We start from the raw sequence: 17,829 nt of genomic DNA, 5'->3' as shown, positions 1-17,829 counted from the left end.
AAAAGAAGCTCTGAAGCGACAGACAGAAGTGTGTGTGTGTGTGTGTGTGTGTGTGTGTGTGTGTGTGTTTATTATTAGTTTTTTGGGTTTTCTAGTATTTTAAGTCAGTAAGTCAGTAAAGCAACATGCATTTAAAAGGCTTCAGATATGTCTGTCAGGGGGCGTGGTCAGGGCGGGGGCGGGGCTTGTAGGACACTTGCAGCATCAAATATGAACACTCGGCCTGGGTGATGTCATCCCACACCGACCAATAAGCTGAGAGTCCACAACCTGATTAAATTCATCTCATCTGAGCGTTAAAAACTGACATCAGTGTGTACGATGAGTGTGATGCAGAGACCATGCAACCATGGCACAGGAGGAGGGCTTCTATTGGTTAATGAGGTTTAGTTACACACAGCAGCTGAAGAATATTGTGGGGTTAGGGAGGGTCAGAGGTCAAGGGTTTAGTGACGGCTAAAAATGTGATGGTTCCTCTTCTCTCATTGGACGGGACGAAACAGGAAGTGACTGCGAGAGAGAAAAAGAAAACAAATAAAAGAGAAGACAATTTAATTAGATTAAAAGCAATGAACAGAGAAATTGTGACATTTTCATAATTTAAAGAGACACTTATACTTTCGGATACTATTACTATTCGTGGTTTGATATTTAGATAAATCTCCGGCCATTTAAAAAAAGGGCTGTATTCATAACCAATAGATTTCATAGCAGTCTAAGACGGTTAAATGGATTCATTTAGCAGTATGCTAGGCAGGCTTAGCCGGTTTCCGGGTTGTTGTTTTTTTTTGGTTTTCCATTGGCAGAAGTCTGGTACTCTTTTTGGTATTCCAAGCGAGCTGAACTTAAAGGTGAAGCTAAAACACTGCAGACCAGTGAGAGTGACTCGTCACTTGCACGACACGGGACATCCTGCACATTCTTACCAAGCCACGCTACCATCAGTCAGGACTTTTTTATTCACTTCACCCAGATTTAAAATGATGAAGTACTGACGTTACTCTGTTTGGGTGCAGCCAGAGATCCTGTGTTTGTGTCGCGTTGAAGATGATGTCACGGCAGTTTCACATAGCGTTGCAAAGAGTCCCACCTACATTCTGGGGGTAACATCTTCAACAGATTCACTATTTCCTCCTATTTGATAAAAGCCACTGTACCAAATGTCCAAAATGTTTTCTGAGGCTTTCTCACCTACTGTGCAGCCTCTTCAGTCTGTTCTCCTGCTTTTGTTTTTGGGAGGTCGGCCTGCAGGAGAGACAGAGCAGAGGTCACATGGCGGCCATCAATCTTCACATCCATACAAATCCATTCATTCACAAAGATACATTTCTCCCCCAACAAGTAGACCCGTGTCATTAGTTACAGGAATAATGGCTGCGCTCCATTTAGGTGGTCCAGTTTCAGCTGCATGTGAACCAGCTGCTGGTTGCCGTCCGTGTTTGTTTTGGTGACGGTTGGCGTTCTTGCAGAGTTTATGTTGCTTTGTAGGTTTCAGCTTCTTCTGCTTTGTCCTTTGGCTTAAACAGAATGAAGCAGTTCTTAATGTTATCAGCTACACCTGCGATTTACCTGCTCTGGCAAGTCTGGGTCTGTGGGACAGAAGCTAAAACAAAGCAGCCCGTTTAAAAGGCTGTGTGCGGTCACATTAACCAGTCTAACCAGTCTCATCTGATTTAATCTTTTAACGATCCTTTGCTTTGGGAGAAGAGTAACTTCATTAGGATACGATGGTACTACAGCAGAGTAAAAACAGAGGAGAGCTGCCCCCCCGTGCAGAAATCTTTCTGTTGGGAAAAGTGAGATGAAGCCAAAGATGAGCGAAGCTGAAAGAGACAGTTAGTTGTTGTTTATGTTGAAAGTGCAGCGTTCATGTTGGTGCCACTCAATCCTGCAACAGGAAACATTTCTACATCCCAAAAAGTTTACTGCTTATTTTCAACTTGTTCTTTATTTTCCCCGTAACCTAGACTTGATTCCTTGTTTCCTAGACTTGATTCCTTGTTTCCTAGACTTGATTCCTTGTTTCCCAGAGTTGTTTCCTTGTTTCCTAGACTTGATTCCTTGTTACCTAGACTTGATTCCTTGTTACCTAGACTTGATTCCTTGTTTCCTTTTTTCCCAGAGTTGTTTCCTTGTTTCCTAGACTTTTCAGGACAACAATTCATTAAATAAACTAAGAAAGAAGACACGTAATTATAAACTGTAAAGAAATAGCCAAGGTAACCTTTCTCTTAATAAAGGGTGCGGCTGTTAGTACAGAAAGGCGTCACGTGCATTTTTTCTGCCATGCATCATTCTTCTTCGTGCTTTGTTAGTTTTATGACGATCGTCACTCTGACATTAGCAGCCATGTTGGATTCCTGATGAAATATCTGTTAATCTGTCTGTTTGCTGCTCTGTTCGTACTATAGTTACTGTTATTACTGCTACGATACTACTATCACTATAAGTACTACTAATAAAAATACTACTATTAAAGAGTAGTAGTCTTTACAGAGCAAGAGACATGATGAGGTGAAGACCTGGCACCAGGGACCAGCCAAGAGGAGAAGGCCAGAGTTTGAGATTTGAAGGTACAATTACTAAGTGCAGCTTTTCACAGCTTCCTTTATTTAATTAGCCCCCTGTGGCCTGGTTATTGATTGATTAAAGTTATTTCTTCTGGATATGTTGGGGTTTTGGCTGATTTGGCTAAAATCAAATGGAACACAGGTATTTTATGATTCAGTATTTTAACATACTTGAATACATTTCTGCAGCCTAAGTGACATTAAAAATGTAAAACAAATTATGAGACAGCTGAAAACACACAAAGTGAGCCCGTTATAATAAGTGAAGGTGATTATAGTCCAACTCATTATGTTGAACTCAAAACATTTCTAATAATGAAGCCAAAAGAAGAACAGAAAACAGCAGTGGGAAGTAACTAAGTTAAGTTTCAGTTACATTGTACTCTACTACATTTATCTGCCAAGTAATTAAAGACATTAAAAAATGTCAGAAAAAGGTTTAAACTAGAAATAATGAATCGGATAATATATGATCCTGTTGCATCACAGCGACAGGAGCCTTTCTGCATCCTGATAAGTACTTTTACTTTTGATACTTTTAATATATTTTTGTAACAGAGTACTTTTGCATGCAGTTTCCCTGATATGCAACATGTACTGAGCCGCTCTGAATCCAGTTCACTTCCTCTGACGAGCAGCGGATTTATGAAGCTGTGAGTCCTGAAAAGCCAGAAAGTCACATCAGGCAAAGAGCCTCATGCCATGCAATCACTCAACCTCCCCCGACCAATCAGGCACCTCCTCAGCCTTTGGTCCCGCCTCCTCCTGTTCCCAGCCAGTCACCAGACATTTGTGAGTAAAGACAAAAAAATGAATGTTACCAACACAACACAGATTAACATATTAACAACAGGAGGACTGTTTAAATAGTGACAGAGGGAAATGTAATTCATACTTTGTCTTTTATGCTGCATATATTTATCAGCCAGGCATGTTTTTGTAAAACTTAATAAGTTAAATTAAATTAAATCAAAGTATTTTGTTAATGAGCAAAGTTGAAAAATGAAATTTGACAATGTTTTATGAACAAACAGAAAAATGTAAATGTGAATAACTACATGAAATAAAATGTCTTTTAGACGTTCTTGTTAAATACCTGCAACAACCGCCTCTGTAATGCCAGAACAATGTGAACATTGAATTGAATCTTTTGTTTGTGTTACTTAAAAAGAAACAAACTATAATAACTTATATTTAAATATGTTAGAACACCGTAATAGATTATTTGACTGGGGTCACGTGATGTGACGTCTCTCACCGTGCTGACGAATCCGCTCGCCACCGCTGCATTCTCCACCCCTTCCACTGTTGCCTGGGCAACCTCGTTGGCCCCGGTAACCGCGGTGTCTGCGACGATGTTGGCCTGTTCGTTGGTCTTCTGGGCAACTGGACGACAGGAAACAGGAAGAAGATATAAAATGCTGTTCAGCATCACTTAATCTCCTTTACATTGGATTTGTTTGTTCAGGATTATCATTCCAACAAATAAAGAAACTAAACAAAGGAATGTCTGTGACGGTGAAACTGTTTGTTCGTTTGTTGTGTGTTTGGTTACCTGTGTTCACGCCGGTCACCACTCCCTCCATCGTCTTGTTTCCTGGACAGGAGGGAAAAAACATGGTTGCTGAAATAAATGAAATCAAACAAATTATAACCTGTGAACGTTCAGATTATTTTACGTAGAGCCAAGTCTGCACTGTTTTATTAGAACATTAGAAATGTTGGTAGGAGTCCTGTTTTCTGATCTGCTCCTGAACACTTGGTCCACCTGCACCTCATGAGCTCAGTATGATGTCAGTCCTGTCAGTCTGCTCATAGCACTTTCTCTCTTTAACTAATCTGTTTTCACTCACTCATTATGTCCAGTTGCTTCTGCTGTTTTCTATAATCCTTCTTAAGCTGCTTGCAATGAAACTCAACACAAATTAAAAACCTTCCAGGCCTTAAAGGTGTATAACTTCTCTCGTTTAATTTTATCATCTGCAGAAAGTGTCGTGTGGGGTTGAAACGCGTAGCCGGTACAGATAATGTACTTTTTACCAGTACGAGTATCACCAGAGTAAAATGTCTTTTTTTCTAATAAACTATAAATATAGGAACCTTTTAATAAAACAGTCACTAGTTTTCTAATAATGTAGTAACTTCAAATTCACACTTGAATAACTTCTGGTTGGTCCTGCTCATGTACAGGTTAAACCCCATTCAGTACGGACACAGATCATTTCATTTGTTGAACAGAATCAGTTGTGGAAATGTTCATTATCCTGAATTTATCATGCAAGACTTAGTACAGGTAGGTGACCCCCCCCCCCCCCCCCCCCCCAACCTCTGTGTTTTCACAGTCAAGCTCCAGATCAGAAGTTCACATTCACTCAGATGTTTAAGTGTAGAAAAGACGGAGCTGAGGGTAAAATAAAAACAGCTGTTGCAGCTGAGTGTGAATCTGACCTGCTTTCCTCTGCAGAGACAAACGGAGCTCAGCTGGTTTCTGAATTATTTATTCATGTCACCCGGTTTACACAAAGCAGCGGTGGAACAAGGACTCCGATCCTCTACGTAAGCAAAAGATGTAATACAATGGTGTAGGAATACTCTGTTACAAGTAAAAGTCCTGCATTCAAAATGTTAAGTATTACCATCAAAGTAAAAGTATTCATTATGTAGATTAATATATACATATATATTACTGATGTCAAGTGATGATGAGTTATTGATGCATTTATATAAACCGTGAAACTTCAATTAATAGCAGAGTCCCAAATAGCCTGGCCTGGTGTGGGAACACATGTTGACAAATAAGTGCAGGTCTCCACGGTTGGATGTATAAAACCTCTCATCCTGCACCGTGTTTTTATTTTCGTTACGTTGCTGCCTTCCAAATAAAAGTGCATAAGCCGCCTGTCTATTAAATAAACTGTTTAAAAGTAGTCGATTTCAGTTTTGTGCAAAAGGAATTAAAGGTCTTTCCCAAATATAGGCAGGGTCAATTCAGTTTACGGTGTATTTATTGAGTAGCAGCTGGTAAAAGTGGAGCTCACAGCTGGGCAGCTTCATAATAAAGTTCCATCATAATTTATCAGTTGATTGTTGTTGAATATGAATCATATTTTGTTTTAAAGTAACCAATAACTAAAGCTGACAAATAAATGTAGTGGAGTAAAAATTACAACATTTCCCTCAGAACAGTCAGCCCGTACGCACCAGCGTTTTATGGCCTATATTTAGGATATTTGTCAGGTAAAGTACCTCAAAGTTTTACTAAAGTACAGTAATTAAATTCCAGCAGTCGTCTGTGTGATCATTTTAATTAGGCTCAGTATCCAGTGGACTTCAAAGGAACTGCCTTCAACGCTCGGCTTGTTTTGGGTGTTTGGTCCAGATCCAGGTCCAGGGTGATGGTTCTCCCGGTGGGCGTCGTGCTGCTCAGACATGTGACGGATCCGACTGAACAGAGTCTTTGTCTGAGTGAACACATTCACAAACACAGAAACACACTGTGGAAACGCAGCAGCTGCTTCCAAACAGGCAGAGCGTGACGTGGATCTGCTGCTCTGCATCGGTTCCAGGAAGGCGGCTTTTACCAGATATAATGCATATTTGATGAGAACGCAGGTTTTATCTCCTGTAATGGACGTGTCCGTCTTTTCCTGCTCGTGTATCACTGCAATTATGATCTATAAACAAGTCATATCGTTCATCTTTGGCAAATGTCCGCTGTCCACACGGAGTCTGAAATGTCAGGAAGTGGTGGAGTCAGAGAGGAGGAACTCTTTAGATCCAGATAACAACACAGCTCAAGAAAAACTTCTAAAGAATCTAAGAATAGAGAACCGAAGTGAAACCAGAGCTTCTGGGTAAAGTTCTGCTCCAGAAATGTAGCTTGTTCTAATAAGTAAAAGTCAACAGTATGTCGTGTGGCTCTCTTCACGTTTAGATCAGCAGTCAGGACGGTAAATTAATCTACAGTGCATGTTTTCAGTGGCCTTTTATGAACACTGTTTCCCATAAGCCCCAGGTTCAACATCACGGAGAGTTCACGGGCGAGTCGAGTGTCTGCGGTCACTTCTGTAATAACAGCAGGACCAGCAAGCGCCGCCCACCCTGAGTCCAGGTTCTGATGGAGGCTTCTGCCTGTTAAAGGTCTTGCCTCTGTGGCCAAGCGCTTTCTCATGGTGGGAAATGTTGGGTCTCAGTGAAACATCTTCGGTCTAGTCCTGCATCCAGTCCGCATTCTGGGTTCAAACTAATGTTCTACTTGGCAGTTTAACAAAAATGCTGTTTGTCAGACGACAACGGGACGTTTCTGTGGAAAGAACATTTCTTCACCCAATTCCCAAAGTCGCGATGCAACGATGACCTTTAACCTAAAACACGTTGTGTGTTTTCCTGGCTGTGGTCTGAATCATCGGGTGAGTTGGTAAACTTTGTTTTCTTGGTTGGTTCAGTTTCTTTTCACACAGAAAAAAGTTCAAGAGAACCAAACAGCATCAGGGAGAAGTTGAGCATTTTTATTTAGAGAAATATGTTTGATTGGGCTCCACTCAGATCTCTTCTCTGGTGTTTGAACCAGACTGATCTCAGGTTTCATTCCACCTGGAAAGTCTACTTGATTTGTTCCGGACCAAATCCAATTTGTTTGGCTTCCACGCTGCCCTTTTTGCAAGTCATCCATTCATTGGACAGATATTCAGGAGCGGGGAAAAGCAGGAAGCCTGAAAACGACGGAGATCTTCTGAGTGCAAAGTTTGCACTTTTTCTTTCTTATGCAGCACTTCGCTCAAATCCCTTCTTCTTCGTCTGTTCACTGAACACATCAGCATTTTTTTTTAATCCTGTCTAGTAGCTGTGATAAATCAGACAGCACGTCCCTTCAGAGCTTCAGGTCAAACCACAAGAGCGCTACGAGTTCACTCCAAAAAAGTGCAGTTCTGTCTGCAGTTGGGTCGGATTGAGGCCGGTCCACGTTCACACCTTAAACGAACAACACCAGAATTAGAACTTATATTATCTGGGTCTCGTTATGGTTGTTTGGTCCACACATCCTCACCAAGAGGGGAAACAAACCTGAGATCGATTCAACTGAACCAAACAAGAGGTGTGAACACAGTCTGTAAAACATATGGTGCAAACACGAGGCTTCAACCGGCTGAAAAACAGATGACTGACAGCTCTCTCCTCCACTCAGACATCAACATGAACCGTTCCTAAACCTGATTGGACCCGACACTCTCGGGCGAGTAAAATACACCGGCACGGGGAGTGTGACATCACTTCCTGTGGGCCTGTGTGTGTTTTGTCATGTCAACAGAAAACAGCCCGTCTGTGTGTGTTCATTTCTTCTGTCCTTATTTTCAAAGCAGTACAGTTGTTCTCTGTTTCTCTGTTCTGTAAAATAGAAAGTAACCAGCCGTGAGTTTAGTTAGGTAGTCTAGTTCAGTCTAGTCTTAAAGAAGGGGGACGGAAAACTGAACCATTAACCCTTGAATGCCTGTTTCACACAGAATATTTCATCCACAAGCACCTGAACGTGAACAGTGCTTCACTTTGGCCAGCAGGGGGCGCTGCACCCCCTCAGCCACGCCCTTCCCGCGCTAACACCTAAACTGTGTCGACCGCGCTGCCATAGACGTCGTTTTCCCGGCGACATGTCCTGAAAACTTTCCTGAAAAAGCTGCCGCCACGTTACGCCGAGCACGAGACGGCGATTAGTGATCACTGATTAATCACTGAGCGCTGCGCTGTGTGAAGTCACAGCTGTCTGTGTGTAAGATGCAGGAAACACACATCATCTATAAATCATATCCCTCCCTCGTAACCCACCAAAATAAAAGCTGAACGTTTCATTTGATCAAACTGAACTTTTTCCTGCTGATTCATCTCCTTCCTGTCCTTCCTTCTGACCTTCCATCCTTTCTTCCTTCGCTCCTGCTGCAAACTAATTTAATGCACATCATCAGAATGGATTACACTCTGAATATTTTAGTATTCAGCTTCTTTCCTTTGCCCCCCCCCCCCCCCCCATCACAGCTTGCTGTTGAATTTCACCCCACCCATCCCTCCTTCCTCCTCCCAAACCAACCCTACAGATCTGAGAAGTTTATGTGCACTTTGGTGCGATAATTCTTCTCCATCCTTTCTTCTGTACCTCCCTCGTCTGTTCCTCTTTCCTTTCAAGTAGACACACCCATTTTCAAATTTAATGCACGACGACAAATTCCACATTAAATATTTTAACATTCAGCTTCCTGTCCTCCACATGTCCCTCCTTCCGTCCCTTCAATTCCCATCAAAAACATTTCATCTCATATTGAACTTTTTCTTTGCTAAATCCTATTTTTGTTCGTCCCCTGTCCCCTCCATTCATCCCTCCATCCCTTCATCCATTCACCCCTTCATCCCTTCATCCATTCATCCCTTCATCCCTCCATCCATTCATCCCTCCATCCCTCCATCCCTTCATCCATTCATCCCTTCATCCATTTATCCCTTCATCCCCTCACATTTTCTCTTCCTCCACTTGTCTTTTCTATCCTCATTTCTATCCCAGCTTTTACTTTTTCATCCACTCATCTCACTTTTCACCACGAGAAAACTCAAACTCTTACAATAAAATGTACAACTTGTTGTTGAATTTCACTTTACATCCATCCATCCATCCATCCGCCCTCTCACCAACATATAACACCCCCTCCTTGGTTTTGGCGCGGCCTCCTCCACGCCGGCCTTCGTCTTCTCGGCGGCGGCCACCACTCCACCCTTTGCCATGGAGAATCCCTTCTTCAGAGCGTCCATGATGCTTTGCTTCTCTTCTTAGTCGTTTTTCTCTCTTCTTCGGTCTCTCTTTCTTCTTCTGTTCCGTCTGCCTCGGCCGTCTCGTCTCTTCTCGTCTGTCAGCGATCTGTTCTTCCTGCTAATGGATGAGAGAGAGAGAGGGAGAGAGAGAAGGGGTGGAGAGAGGGCACGTAAGAGAGAGAGAGAGAGAGAGAGAGAGAGAGCAACATGGGACTGTTGTTGTGCAGTGAAGTGAGAGACAGAGAGAGAGAGAAGAGAGAGAGAGAGAGAGAGGGGAAGCGGTGGAGAGAGGTAGAAAAAGAAACACGGGGGTGAGAGGAAAGGGAGAGGGAGAGAAAGTGATTTGTGGGGAGAGGTAGAAATACAACATTGGGACAGAAGAAGAGAGAGGAGGAAGCCAAGGAATTCATTCAAAGTGTCACGAGTTCTTGTACCAGAATGAACTTGGATGCCAACCAGCAGCTTGTTCACATGCAGAGACGTTTGTGCAGGAAAGGTCAAAAAAAAAGGAGGCGAAGAGCACAGAGTGTGGTGGGAGCCTGGCCGGGGGCCACAGAGGGAACTTCAGGTGGAGCTTTGTTTACAGGTGCGTCTCCGTCATCATCAGTCGTCAACAACAGTGACGAAAATCCAACATGTTTTAATAAATCTTTCAGAGATCGGCTGGCAGTGACCCGACCTCAAGACTTGAGATCTTTAAACATCACTTAAGTTGGTTGAACAATCCAAAACCAGCAGGATTTTTTAAACTTTCATCCGAAAAAGAGTCTTCTATGATTTTAAATGGCTTCCCGGCGACCGACCTCGGGTGGAGCTCACACTGAACACGAACACGGACCCACTGATCCATTTTATAAAGTTACAAACAATCTTAAACAATAATATAAAATTGAACTCACTACTGTTAATAACACGTTATTTCCCCTCCACAGGTTTTAAACCGAGTCTCGCCCTTCTGTGCTGTGATTGGCTGGCTCGTTACTTCAGCGCGTCCTTGTGATTGGATGCGTTGGTTTTTCTGTTGATCCTACTGACGTTGAGTATTTAAGTCCTTATGTCTACGGAGGTGATGCCGCTCCATTTAACCTCATGTTAAGGGAGCGCTGAAGATCTCAAGCTAGCGTCCAATCACAAGGATGTGTCGAAGTGAAGAGTATTAGCCAATCACAACTCGGTAGGGCGGGGCTTTGTGTAGAACCAGTGGGGGAAAACATGTGACTCGACAGAAACCCATTATTGCTGCAGATATTCAGGTAATTAACCAGGCGACGTGACCTCAAACCGAACAAACAACACCTGATGCGCCAGAATCAGAATTCAACCCGATTCTAAAATCAAAGTCAGCGCTCGACAAATGTGTCCGTCTGCCGTTAGCTGCTCTGTGGGATTATCTGCTGCACTGTTTTCTATGCACTTCCTAATGCAAACTACACACTGGATCACACCTTTACCCACTGGTCACACCTTAAAATGGCATGAGAGCGACCTCAACATTTTTAAAGGCTGTAGAAATGTTTAGTAACCTAAAGTGTGTATTTGTTAAGCCATGTGAATCTGAAGCAAACTGTGTACCAGGTACTCGGTGTGTAGCAGTACACACTCACACAGGGATTAAACACAAGATGTACAATCCATCATTTATTACTAGTCTTTGTTCTCACACACACACACACACACACACACACACACACACACACACACACTAGCATCTGCCTGGCGATTAGCTCTGTTAGCTAGAAGAAGCACACATGATGCTAACTAAAACAGAGTCTCTGCAGGCCACGCGGCCAGCAGCCATGTTTGATGAATGCCACAATGCCAGCTGGACTGTATTTTTGGTAAAGGATATTTACTGTATTTTTTTAAGGTTAAGGGGTAACGTTACATACTGATACAACTGAAGAAATGGTTGTTTGTACATCATAGTGTGAGATATATCGTGTTAAGATAAACTCTATTTATGCAGGGGGACATTTTGATTTATGACCTTATTTAAAATAGTTTCACTAGTTCACTTTTTTAGTTACATTTCAAGAGTTTTAGGCTTATTTAGATGATAATCGGGATAACATCGTAAATCGCAATTCTTTTGATAATCGTGACATTAAAATGTTCATATCATAAGTCTATAACTTCCTTTAATCTGTTTGGAGTAGTGATATCATCACTGCTGCTGCAGAGGCTCCTTCTAATGTTCATCTGATGGCAGATCTGATTTGCTGCATCATTTTCAATAGCCAACATGATGCAGACACATTTTACAGAGTTACTGCAGCAGGGAAGGACTGAACATCCCACTTCCTTCAGATCATCACATGAATGTTACTCACTACCACAATCAGTTAGATTGAGTCTCCATCCGATCACCAGCCAGGGTAATGTTGAGAAATAGCTTATTAAAAAAATCAGCATCTGTACGTGCATCATCTTCTACCAGATTTCATTTGATGTGTTGTATATGCATATACATTTAGTTTTTATGTTTATTTTTACTTTGAAACGAGAAAAATTACGTCTGTAACCCCCAGTGTATTTTATTTTGAAATGTGACCACTGCGGTGGACATCATGCATCAACATTCAAAAAGGTATTCAATGGAGCTCAGTGTTTAGCTTTAGTGGTTCCACAGACACAAGTTTAATGAGAGCTGATAAAGCAGGGGGGGACTGGGGAAGAGACGACGGCGGTCAGAGGCGTGGAAGACATAGAAGAAGCCGGAGTTCTGCAGCACAGGAAACAATACAGGCAGATTAGAAAAAAAAGAGCACAAGAAAACTGGTGTGATACCACTGTGACACGCTGACAATCTGACTGTCTGGAAACCAGGAGTATTTCAGCAGGGGGGTCACGAGATGATTGCCAGCAGGTGTGAAGGAGAGGAGGAGGAGCCAGCTGGAGATAGCCACGCCCCCACACTCACACAATAACAGGGAAGAAAGCAGAAAGAGCTCCGCCAATATGCTGAATTTGCTCATTCGTCCTGAACTAAATATTTCAGCCTAATCCTGACGAAAACATACAAAGATATTAATGAAATGGAACTGCAGACAACGCAGCGGGGGGGTCTGCCAGGTCGTGGTTAGGACATGGTACTGGTTCAGAATGGCTTCCAAATATCTGCCCACGAGTAGACGTGATGCGTGAAAGATATATCTGATGTTCACACACCGAAGCTACAAGGTACGAGCTTATTTTACAAAACATACTAAAGCTGGGCAGATGCTAAGCTAGCTCGCTAACATGCTGAATATTAACACGGGGGGAGGACATCCAGGTGACGAGGACAGGAGGAAGGAGAAGTCATCCTCCCTTTCTGTCCTTACAGGAACCTGGATGTGACTCAGCACCACACACTCTCTCTCCCGGACTCACCCCTTCTCTGATTGGCTGTCAGCCGGCGCCGGTCTATTTTTAGACACGTTTTATTTCATACTTTCCAGGACGGAGCATCAGCAGCAACATTATGGGCTGCTGCTGGTTACCGTGGAGATGAGAGCTGTCCGCACAACAGTATTGATCAATACTGACCATCAGCCTGCACACACACACACACACACACACACACACACACACAGTAATGTAAAACTGTATTGATTCTCTAATGGCAGCATGAACACACTCACACACCTACTGATGGTTTGTGTCATTGATCGAAATGAAATGATAAACACCTTCTTTTCTCTTTTATTAATCTTTTAAACATTCATCATTTTTCTCTGTTTAAATGTAATATGAAACTTTGGGCTGAAACACAATTTGTGACAGAAACATCTGTCTCAGTAACGATCCGTTCTGTATTCGTTTTGGTTAAAACCTTCTCTATTTGGGTCTGCTCACCAGTGGTGGATAAAGTATATAAATCCTGTACTTGAGTAAAAGTACAGATACAGTTGCTACATATTACTCCACTAAAAGTAAGTCTTCAATTTAAATATCTACTTTAGTAAAAGTACAGCAAGTAGGTGTAAAAATACTTAAGAAAAAATTATAGTTATGTTTGTCAGGGGCTGCTGACATGACAAAATAGTGGTATCAAAATAGTTAATAGAAAAATTTCTGTCAATCATCTAATGTACTAGCTGTACTTGTATAAACTGTTGGGGAGTTAATTTATAATAAAATATCATATTTTATAAATTCATCACATGTTATGTGTGTAATAGTTTTAATTTGTAACTTGTAAAAAGTAACTAGTAACTGAAGCTGTCAGATAAATGTAGTAGTAAAAAGTACAATATCTCCCTCTGAGATGGAGCAGAAGGAGAAAGTGGCATTAAAACAAAAAAAAATACTCAAGTAAAGTATAATTAACTCTTATTTGTACGTAGCTACAGCTCTCTGTTACTGTTGCTCACAGACTGCTGTACATGGACTCAACTTCAGTCCATTTCAAAATACTTGATTTATTCCTCAAGGGGCATGAGGCAAGCAAACCCTTCATTCACACAGAGCTCTCCTGACCTTTAAACTAGCTTGTCTGTGTGGTATTTTTAGTGCACAGTGTACAGGTGAGAGGAACAAACAGGTGGTTTATTCCAACCCGTCTCTCACTCACACGTGGGCGTATGGTCAAGACCCCTCGGCGTCAGTTTGTAACACACTAGGGGAAGCCCTGTAGTGTCACTTATGAGTGCTAAAAGTAAGTGTCGGATTTAAATAACAGTAAAGTCAGAGTAAGGAGGCGGTTGGAGGTGGACGGGTGTGCCAGAAACTTTCACCCAGGAGACCAGTGTTGGTTTCCTGTGTGAAACAAAAAGTCAACAGTGAGTGTTTGAATTAAATCATGCATGGTCCTGACTCAAACTGGGGACCTCGGGTACTGGAGGCGGACACAGCAACTAAACACTATAACAGAATAATGCTAAAATATGTACTTCAAATAATTTGATTAATCACTTTCCAACCAGTAGATGCATTTAAATCTGCATCAAAAATGATATTAAATGTGTCCAATGCAGGACCGCCAGAATATTATTCTGCATTTATCTGTGAAGGAATGATTCTTCCAGTAGCTGTTTTAAAACAGCTGCTTTATTCTCAATGAAAAGTTTCTTCTTCAGTTTACCTCAAGGGAGCACAGATGCGTTGATTAATCTGCAGCCTCTGAGCTACTTTTAACTGCTTTATACAATTAGCTAGTTTAGTTCAGAGGTTCCCTACCTAGGGGTGGACCACTCAAAGGCTCATCAGATGAATCAGTTTTTGACAAACTCCATCTAAATATCTAACAGATGAATGATTCAGACCACACAGCTGTGTTCTGCTGGTTAAAAGCCTTCAGCAGAGTTACAGACAGCAGCTCTGTGTGTCTCTGTCAGCCGACAATGGAGTCTTTAATTCAGAGGAAACAAGATAATACAGTGGAAAACAGCTTCAACACAATGACACACACACAACAAGCCTTTTCTCCATAACAGCTGATTTAATGTTTTCTGACATGCACACTGAGGAAAGTTACTTATTACTGACAAACAGAGTCATATTTCAGTCTGGGTGTCTCACTCTTATGTAGGAGGGGAGATGAGCCCGTCTTATAAGCTGTCAGTACAACAACTGTTTATTTGGTTTTTAGTCATTAGCAGGACTTTAAAGTGAGACTTAACACATTTCATCAATTTCACTTGTGCAAGTTTGCCCCTGTTTAGGAACAAATGGTTATATGGAATCATAAAAAACACTAACATTTAATTGGCAACCTCATAATAACAGGATATCTGCTTACATCTGGAAATAAGTAGAATAAAATACACCGATTTAAGGTCTGATGCAAAATGAGAGTTCAGTCCAGTAAAAGAAATAAAGCTGAAAGGTGTTAGAGGAACAGACGGTAGACTCATTCATGTGAAGAGTCTGTGGAGCGTTCAGTTCCAGGAGGATCTCGGGACTGTACATCTCGCTCCAAATCACCTCTGGGAGGAATTCGACACCTGCCTGCTAATTGATAGGTGCAGTGTTTTAATGAGGGTGGTGTGTGCGACTGTGGTTGTGTGTTGGGGTTAGTTAGTTTCCCACATGCATGTCTCTGTAATCATTCTGGTTTCATAACAGCAGTGACATGAATGTTTCTGCAAACTCAGCAACAACTCCACTAAACACTACTCCTTCAGGTTGACCTCCACCAGAGGAGCGTTTTAGCTGAGTGTGTGTTTCTGTTTTATTATGTTCATAGGGCACAAAAACCAGGACTCAATATTCATGTGGGGACCGACCAACTTTGTGGGGACCATGCAGTTGTGATGGTTAGGGTCTGGGGCTAAGGAGTGCATCATGTCAATGAGATGTCCCCGCAAAGATAGTAAGACAAACATGTATTCCGGAAAATATATGTACAGTAGTCAACGGTGAGAGCAAAACATTTTTAAGGCTTTTGATTAATATCTTACACTGCACTGTAACTCGCTGTGCTGTTTTATCTTTTTAAATTATATTTAAATGTATTTTTATATTGCTCTACAGGTGAAACTCAATTAATTAGCATATCGTGCAAAAGTTCATTTATTTCAGTAATTCAACTTAAAAGGTGAAACTAATATATTATATAGAGATATTTCAAGCCTTTATTTGACATCATTTTGATGATTATTGCATACAGCTTATGAAAACCCCAAATTCAAAATCTCAGAAAATTATTATATTGTGAAAAGATTCAGTATTATAGGCTCAAAGTGTCCCACTCTAATCAGCTAATTAATCCGAAACACCTGCAAAGGGTTCCTGAGCCTTTAATTGGTCTCTCAGTCTGGTTCAGTGGAAGAAGACTGCTGACCTGACAGCTGTGCAGAAAACCATCATTGACACCCTCCACAAGGAGGAAAGCCTCAAAAGGTAATTGCAAAGTTGGATGTTCTCAAAGTGCTGTATCAAGGCACATTAATAGAAAGTTAAGTGGAAGAAAAAGGTGCACAAGCAGCAGGGATGACCGTCGCCTGGAGAGGATTGTCAGGAAAAGGCCATTCAAATGTGTGTGGGAGCTTCACAAGGAGCGGACTGAGGCTGGAGTTACTGCATCAAGAGCCAGCACACGCAGACGGGTCCTGGACACGGGCTTCAAATCAAGCCGCTCCTGAACAACAAACAGCGTCAGAAGTGTCTTACCTGGGCTAAAGGAAAAAAAGAACTGGTCTGTTTCTCAGTGGTCCAAAGTCCTCTTTTCTGATGAGAGCAAATTTTGCATCCCATTTGGAAACCAAGGTCCCAGAGTCTGGAGGAAGAACGGAGAGGCACACAATCCAAGATGCTTGAAGTCCAGTGTGAAGTTTCCACAGTCTGTGTTGGTTTGGGGAGCCATGTCATCTGCTGGTGTTGGTCCACTGTGCTTTATTAAGTCCAGAGTCAGCGCAGCCGTCTACCAGGACATTTTAGAGCACTTTATGCTTCCTTCAGTAGACCAGCTTTATGGAGATGCTGACTTCATTTTCCAGCAGGACTTTGCACCTGCCCGCACTGCCAAAAGTACCAAAACCTGGTTCAATGACCATGGGATTACTGTGTTTGATCGGCCAGCAAACTGGCCTGACCTGAACCTCATAGAGAATCTATGGGGCATCGCCAAGAGAAAGATGAAAGACATGAGAGCGAACAATGCAGAAGAGCTGAAGGCCGCTATTGAAGCATCCTGGTCTTCCATAACAGCTCAGCAGGCCACAGGCTGATAGCATCCATGCCACGCAGCATTGAGGCAGTAATTCATGCAAAAGGAGCCCAAACCAAGTACTGAGTACATATGCATGATTATACTTCTCAGAGGGCTGACACTTCTTTTTTTATTGATTTCATGGAATATTCTAATTTTCTGATATTTTAAATTTGGGGTTTTAATAAGCTGTACATAATAATCATCGAAATTATATCAAATAAAGGCTTGAAATATCTCACTTTGCATCTAATGAGTCTATATAATATATTAGTTTCACCTTTTAATTTGAATTACTGAAATAAATGAACTTTTGCACAATATGCAAACTTTTCGAGTTTCAGCTGTATGTTTCTTTCTGTTCATCTGAGAGCGAGGCAGAGATGTTCACTGGAACGTGTCTCCCCCCCAGACAGAGACACCGGTTCTACAGCCGGTACTTCATTGTCCCCAAGAAGGATGGAGGGCTGCGTGCCCTATTTTGGATCTGCGGGTTCTAACCGGTCTCTGAGGAGATTCAGGTTCAAGATGCTCATCATCCCCGCCATCATGACGCACATTCAATACGCCTATTTCCAGGTCTCCATCAGTCCTTCTCACTGGAAGTTCCTGAGGTTTGCCTTCGGGGGTGTGTCTTACCAGTATCGGGTTCTTCCATTCGGCCTGGCACTTCCCCTCGCACATTCACCAAGTGTATGGATGCAGCACTGGCCCCGCTGAGGCTCCAGGGCATCCGGATTTCAACTTCATCGACGACTGGCTCATCCTAGCCCAGTCTCGAGAGTTGGCGGTTCGGCATCGAGATCGTTCTGGCTCATCTGCAGCGTTTAGGGC

General features: G+C 42.2%; 1 protein-coding gene across 1 annotated transcript; it reads right to left on the bottom strand.

Annotated features, from left to right (window-relative positions):
* Positions 1-351: 351 nt before the first annotated feature.
* Positions 352-9,498, bottom strand: LOC119911413 (synuclein-like). Its single transcript, XM_038730307.1, is given in 7 exon segments — positions 352-510; positions 1,192-1,245; positions 3,309-3,335; positions 3,829-3,956; positions 4,126-4,167; positions 9,243-9,272; positions 9,275-9,498. Coding segments are annotated over 6 exon segments (369 nt in total). The 5' UTR covers positions 9,363-9,498; the 3' UTR covers positions 352-510.
* Positions 9,499-17,829: the final 8,331 nt, after the last annotated feature.

The sequence above is a fragment of the Micropterus salmoides genome, unplaced genomic scaffold, assembly GCF_014851395.1.
Source record: "Micropterus salmoides isolate LMB-PRFRI ecotype aquatic unplaced genomic scaffold, ASM1485139v1 Ms_hic_scaffold_2, whole genome shotgun sequence".
Taxonomy (NCBI): Eukaryota; Metazoa; Chordata; class Actinopteri; order Centrarchiformes; family Centrarchidae; genus Micropterus; species Micropterus salmoides.
Note: the sequence above shows the minus strand (reverse complement) of the source record. Positions and strands in the feature narration are given on the sequence as shown.